Below are 7,251 nucleotides of genomic sequence, written 5' to 3'. Positions count from 1 at the left end.
TTACTGTTTAACACGTCATATAATTTATAACATTCACTACAGAGCATTAATTCAATAACTTTATACAGATACCATACAGAAGCCATGTCCTCTTCTGCTTACTGTCAAGTACAAAGCAGCTTACATACCTTAAAAATAAAGCTACACACCACAGTTGTAGCATACCGTACTTTGTGCCAAATAAAAGGTTGCAGTAGTGGCTTTTTGATATTTCAAGACAAACATGATACCACATAACAAACAGTTGTGCAAACTCAGGCCTGGAGGAGGACATAACTACCTCCTTTTTCCAGAACTACTTTTCCCTGCTTTACTGCTACTACCACCAGACTTGCTGGAAGACTTTGAAGAAAACAGTCTTGTCATGAATTCAGAGACATCTGGCAGCTCATGGTTCGAATTCAGCATGTTCATTGACTGCTCCATTTCCTGCATGAAAAAAATTAGACAACAGCTCTTAATAGCATTTTCTGTGACATCAGATCACATAGTGAACACATATAAAAATTCTCAAACACAAATGGTAACCTTCCAGAATACATGTTGCTACACATTTTTACGCAACTGCAGCCAAATGCCCAGCTACACACAGAAACATAAAACCCCAAAACTAAAAGCACTGACATACAGAAGACGTAACCATGTCTTAAGCAGCCTTACAGGGCAACTAACTGCTCAGATAAAATCGTTTTCTCAGGAAAAATAATGCCATTAAAATACTTATTTCCAGCATTATAAAATACTTATTTCCAGCATTACTTGCTTCCATTTTAGAACAAAAGCTTTTGATCAGATTTTCAGATCCATATTCCCACAGATTGTGCACTCTTTCATTTTTTCACATTTTGCCTTCCCAATTTAGTATTGTTTATGCCAAAAGTAATAAAGTTTTGAAGGGACTGGGTATTTTTATTGCACTAATTCATAATATCAAGCTATTAGCGTAAAACAGCGAAGTTTCCTTTCTTGTTTCACGAGATCATATATTTAGCTAACCTTAACGTAACTTTTGTGTTTAGATCTATAAGAACTATGGTAGCCTTTGTTACTATTATATCTATTCTAAATCTGTACATAGCAATTGTGCTTGCTGTTACAGTATTAAATTATTAATGTTCTCTATGAACAAGTATCGTGCTGATCCCATAAAAACAAGCTAGCTCAAAAAATATAATATGAGCTCTACACCCAACACAAACAAAATGAAGTTAGGCATACGCCTCAGAATTTAATAAACAGAATGTCATTAATTAAAACTGAGCTGGGAAGAAGTATTTTCTCTCATCCTTCAAAGATAATTTAAATTATAAGCAAGATTCCTTCAACTTGCAGTTTCTCCTTAAGAAGTCAGACCTGTCAGCTAATGCAAACACTGGAACTTCTCATTGTTTGTCATCAGAATAGCTTACCTACATACAATGTCAAATGAGTTAAAAAAAAATAAATTAGGAATAAATAATTTTTTAAAATTTCCAAAGCTCAGCTTGGTTTAAAGAACATGCCACAGATACGTAGCACATGTATGTATTAAAATCAGAATTAAAGCCGTATAGGTCTGGTATTTTTACCAATATGCATTATTTTATTAAATAAAAAAGGAAAAAAAAAATGGTTCAGACACCTATAAAGCACTACTGAAGACAGTGGTCATTTAGAGGAGTTTAAGCTAACCAAACCCTGAAAACGCAGCCACCCAGGACAGACAAGGAATACTTCTAAAAACAAACGATTTGGCAAACACCTTGAATCTCCATTTTGTCCTAGCCTTCTGCTATTCGGCATTTTGCATGGCAAAAGGATAATAAATCAGATAATTTAATGACTACAGTAAGATTCTGAATCATACACGCTATTGCAACATCTCAACAGTCTTGTAAGCTCCATAGTTAACGGATAAGAGAAATCCTTATCATACTCTTTGTAACACAGCTGACATTAAACGACATCTGAAAATGATGTGCTAAACTTAAACAGTGAAAAATACACTGAAAATTTTTCACACCAAAAAATAGCCCTTGAAAAATTACATTTATAGTTCTAAAGATATTTTTGAAAACAACAATCATGCTGTAATGCATTCAAAGCTTTCTAATTCAAACGCATTCAAAACTATTAATTCTGTGTTGTGCCATTTAACAGCAAACTCATTAGTCTGAATTAACAGAATTCATTATTTTAGCAGCAACATCAATAATTGCATTAATTTTGCCAACAAGACATCCTCTGAAGTCCAGTTTTAGCTATCATTTCTCTGTACCTTAAGATGTCGTTACATTTGTTCTCTGTATCCCCAAACCTCTGAACCTACTTACCCGTCTCATATCAGGATCACTGGTGTTGACAACTTTAGGCAAAAGCACAAATATCAGTAATGGAAGAACCATCATCACAACCTATACAAACACACACACACACAAAAAAAACACCAAGTATTTATTCAGCTAATGTGATGCCAAGATATTTTTATACATCCTGCCATCAAGACTTTAATTAAAATACCAAGTTCTAGAACAACTGCTTTCTGAGTCAGTAACCTCCTGTCAGAAATCCGACTGTCAGGACAGAAACCAAAAGATCCACACAACCGATATCAAACTCGGACCATTCAAGTAAACGTTTGCCTTTTAACTGCTACAATCTTGCAAAGTGTTCCTCTCTGCCTTAGAAGAACACCACGTTGTCAAAGGAACCAGGCTATGCAATATTTTCAGACAAAATACATTTAACAGATTTGCTATGCAGGGAATAAAAAAAAAGGACAAACAAAAAAAGCAACCAAGGCAAAACAAACAAAAACAACAACAAAAATAAAAACCTTACCAACACCAAAAATCAACCACCTCAGAAAAATAAATTACGCACATGTTTTGTGAATTATTTTTACTCTCCTTGTTCCAAAGAACTGCTAGATTTTGAACCGTTGCATATTTTTCCCTTTGTGTGCTGCTTGTACATACCATGGGGTTCATGAGGAAATCCGTCCATCCCCAAGATTCTCTCTTTATGAAGTATGAAGGAGGTCCAGAAGATTTCATCTGGAGTGGGTATGGCAGCCTGACGACTTCTGAGGTTTTGATGTAATTCACATATCTTGCTCTAAGGAACAAAATGTAAATAATTAAAAACACAATCTTTAATGAAAATTAATGATTATTAAATATTCCAAGCAAGGTTTTAAAAATAAACTGCAAATGAAACCATCTGGTAGGCAGTGTCAAATATGCTTCACTTTTCAGAAGCTTATTTTTCTCAGTAGAAATTATACTTTATATGATCAAATAATATTAATTTCAATATTAATTCGACTTCTGTCTACATTTTATTTCAGGATAGCTGCAGGAGAAAACAGCAAAAGCAACTCCTTTTTAACTCACTCAATTCCACTTATTTTAAGGCAATAAATATGAAAAGAAAAAAAGAAGCTGTGCTCCAGAAGCAGTGTGAAAGGAAACTGGAATATACTGTCTGATATGGAAAAAATGGATCTACAGAACTTCCTAGATTACTTTTGATGTTGTGCTGTCAGGCACACTTCCTACATCAATACAGAAGCAAATCTGGGAAGGCTCACCTCATTTTGCCTTTTGAAGTTATGTCGACTCGAACAGGCTCAAATTTATGAGCAGGAGATATAACTTCTACTACATAAGATCCTGAAGGTACATCATGAACCACAAAGCTTCCATCTGTCCTGAATTAAAAAAAAAAACATATAAATTCCACTGCATTTCAACATACTCCAATGTACTGGAGGTTGGTTTTGTTTATGTCACCAAAGAAGAAACTTTGTATCAATTTCTATTATAAACCTTTACATGATAACAACCAAAAGGAAAATTAAGATCACTCAGTACCAAGCCCAATAATGTCATTCACCGTGTCACAATACCAGCAGAAATAGCCAGTTACATTAAAGATTTCCTATCACAGAACGGCTTGTTAAGCCATTGTCTTGCTGGAGGAATAGCTTAAAAATCTAAGTAGTATTTGAAATGGTTAGATTTCTTGTGCTCAAATGATACAATGAAATTTACTTTGCTTCAGTAATTCTGCTGAAATTAAAAAATAAATAAATTGACTTCCTCCATTGTGTGGGCAGTCATTGAAACTGCAGTTTCTGCCCTTACAGCAAAACAGACAGGTTCACTTTTAATTGCTTCTTTTAGAACTAGCCCACGCTAGAAAGCTCTATCACAACAGTGAGGAAACTAAGAGCTCTGAATATGAACAAAGAAGTGATTTTTAGACAGATTGTTTTTATTTTAAAGTAACTTCAATGTTCATTGAAAATAACTGAGAAAGGATACTTGAAAGATTCAGCACAAGCTGTCATCAAATTAAAGTACAGAAGCTTGTAGGTTTCCTCCTACATGCTTCCAGAAGCTTCCAAGAAGGAAAACTTTATGTTCTCTGTCAAAAATTAATCTAAAATATACTCCTCCTAAAAATATTGCTCATAGTTAAGACCAAATAAGTTCTTCAAAAGCAAAAAAAGTAAAAAAAAAAACAAAAAACAAAAAAAAACCCTGAACATATTTGAAACACATCATGAAAACAAATAAATGAACCTCCTTAGAAGTGATTTCTGTCTTTGTATCAGCTCTCTTTAAATTCTACACGACTTTAGGGCTCTCCCACAACCAAGACAGAAACAGCAACATATAGGTTGATTTCTCTAATATTTTATGTGACGCCTTGAACCCCTAAAAGAAGCACTAACATTATCGTACTTTGAAACTATATTAAGGACTTTCTCTGGGAATTCCCTTTCAATTTTCCCATTCCAAGCAGTAGTATTTTGATGAAACTTGACTACTGTTTTTCAAAAGACTCATTTGACAAGGTAATTTCTAATTTCATGTACTGATATACAATAGCGCCATTCTCAAGAAATAAAAAAGTTGAACATTTACTTCAGTGAGGAAACTTATCAGATTTTAAAAAATGCTTGTAATAGAAAATTGCTCTTGAAATATTCAGCAGTAACCTTGCTATGTCAAATAGTTATTTCCCTCTTATTAGTAACCGAAATGTCATTAATAAATAACCCAAACTTGCCTGAGAAATGGCAAGAAATATATCTGCTGATAACCCAAATATACTCAACCCTGTCAGCAGAAGGGAAGGATCCTTCTACTCAGCCTCAAATAGCACTGTTAATGAAAAAATGTATTTCCTGTCATGCAGTTCTTACCAGCAGTGACCTACCAACCACCCAGTAAATTGCAAGTGAACAAAATACTACATATCACAGCTTGTAAGCTGCAACATACCATACTTGTGGTGGCACATTATCTACATAGATATTCATCATTAATTAATTAAACATTAATTTCTTGGCTTTGTGTTATCACATTATCCGGTGAGTCTATCACTAAATATACCAAAGTGATGTTACCAAAAAAGTTTGTTAACCAGGTTTTGCTGTTATAAGCGTTGTGTGCTTTTAGCTGAGATTATTTCCTCGCATTTCAGATAACTCCAGCTACAATTAAGTATTTAGAAACACATCAGCCCCACTGTGTTTTTATATGAGATGTAAATGTGATGCAAGACACCTGTAGCTGGGTTGAACTGCTCCATCAGATGTTATACTGACAAGATCTGTTGCGCAAAGTAAGACCTGCTGTGTTTGCCTATAAACAGATCCCAGCTTTTGCTGCAGAGGGAAAAACACAAAACAGCTGTATTTATAAACTAGTACATCTTAATCCATGTGAACTTCCTCGTTTTAATACATGATTTTAGGAACAAGATATTACACTGCACTAAAATCACAGACTTCAGAATTATCTTCGACTGCGAAATGATTACCGTTCTTAGTTCTTAGGGTTATTTCTTAGGGTATCTTCTGAGTATTCCCAGAACCCCAGCTGATCGGAATATACTCACTCCGACCTGAGAGGACTTATATGATACTTCCCTATGCACGTGCATCATCCCTCTACGCAGCTTTTCCTGCTACTGTTAAGATTTCACGGGTACTGTTAAAAGTCCCACCATCTGCAAGGTGACTCAGCGCTGATACCTAGCAGCCCAAAAGCCCGCAGCCTCAGGCAGGATCCCCCCACAGGATCTCGCGGTCTCAGAGCGGGACGCGGGAGCGACTGAGGAGCCCCGCGGCCGCCGCCATCTTGCGGTCGGCCCCGCGCCAGGGCGGGGTGCGGGACAGCGGCCCCGCGGGACCCCGCGGCACCGAGGGACCCCCCGGCAGTGCCACCCCCCGCCCGCAAGGCGCTCACTTCAGAAAACCGATGTGCTCCTCCCCGTCCACGAGCACCCGAGCCCCCGCGATCCAGTCCTGGGGCTTCACCCCGGGCACTACGGCCCGGCCCTCGATCTTAAACCGCTCCCCGGGGCCCGCGCCGCCCGGCGACTCCACAGTCCCGGCCCCCTCCGAGCCCGCGGCGCCGGGGGCCAGCGGTGACGCGAAAAGGCAGAGCAGCACCAGCGACATGACGCCGCCCCGCGCCGACATGGTCGTGACCATCACCGCCGTTCAGGTGCCGGGGCGCATGCGCAGAGCGCGACACACCTCAAATTCCCGGGACGGCCAACACCAGAAGCACGGCGACAAGCTCTCTACGCGTGCGCAGCGTGCCGCGAGAATGTATTGGGTGCCGTGCGCTTGCGTATAGGAGAGTGAGGCGCCGACATTTTGTGTCACGCGGGCGAGCCAATAAGAACGTGAGCTGCGCGCCCGTGATACGGAGCAAAGCGGAAGTGCGCTGCTCTCTGCCGCCGCGAGGCGCTGCGTGTATGTGGGGCCGCTTCACCATACTGAGGGATTGGGGCGGGGCATCGCCCTGCGTCGCTTCTGCAGGGAGGGGGACTGTGAGCTGGTGGCACGCGGCGTCTCAGAGCGCAGGCTGGGGAAATGGCAGAGCAAGTTCCCGGTTTGTTTTTTGTTGTTTTCCTTTTTCCCCTCCAGCATAAGGCCATCTGCAAGTGATAACGCAGGACACGGATGTGAAATGAAAGAACATGAAAATCTGTCAATAACGTTAGCTTGAGGTGCTTTCCTAGAACCGTAGATCAACGCAGGCTGTTTCTGATGCTCCCCTGAAGCCTGCAGGCAGAGCGGCAGCACGAAATGCTGCCGATCGCTGTGAACAGGTTCAGTGCCAGGCCACGAGAGCTGTAATACCCGCCCTGCCCATTTCCCCTCCACATTATGTCCTGTCGTGTCACACGTACCCACTGTCACCTACACCTGCCTCCTCAGCTGTTGCTTAACATCAGAGTTAATTA

The 7,251-nt window shown here is 39.7% G+C and overlaps 1 protein-coding gene across 1 annotated transcript; it reads right to left on the bottom strand.

The window, feature by feature from the left end:
• Positions 1–6,529, bottom strand: EMC7 (ER membrane protein complex subunit 7). The gene is made up of 5 exons (XM_052695450.1): positions 6,243–6,529; positions 3,572–3,691; positions 2,958–3,096; positions 2,313–2,393; positions 1–429 (listed from the first exon to the last, which is right to left on the bottom strand). The coding sequence occupies exons 1-5, from the start codon at positions 6,488–6,490 to the stop codon at positions 277–279; spliced, it is 741 nt and encodes a 246-aa protein (XP_052551410.1). The 5' UTR covers positions 6,491–6,529; the 3' UTR covers positions 1–276.
• Positions 6,530–7,251: the final 722 nt, after the last annotated feature.

The sequence above is a fragment of the Tympanuchus pallidicinctus genome, unplaced genomic scaffold, assembly GCF_026119805.1.
Source record: "Tympanuchus pallidicinctus isolate F22 unplaced genomic scaffold, pur_lepc_1.0 scaffold3, whole genome shotgun sequence".
NCBI lineage: Eukaryota > Metazoa > Chordata > Aves > Galliformes > Phasianidae > Tympanuchus > Tympanuchus pallidicinctus.
This window is presented reverse-complemented; position numbering and strand designations above follow the sequence as displayed.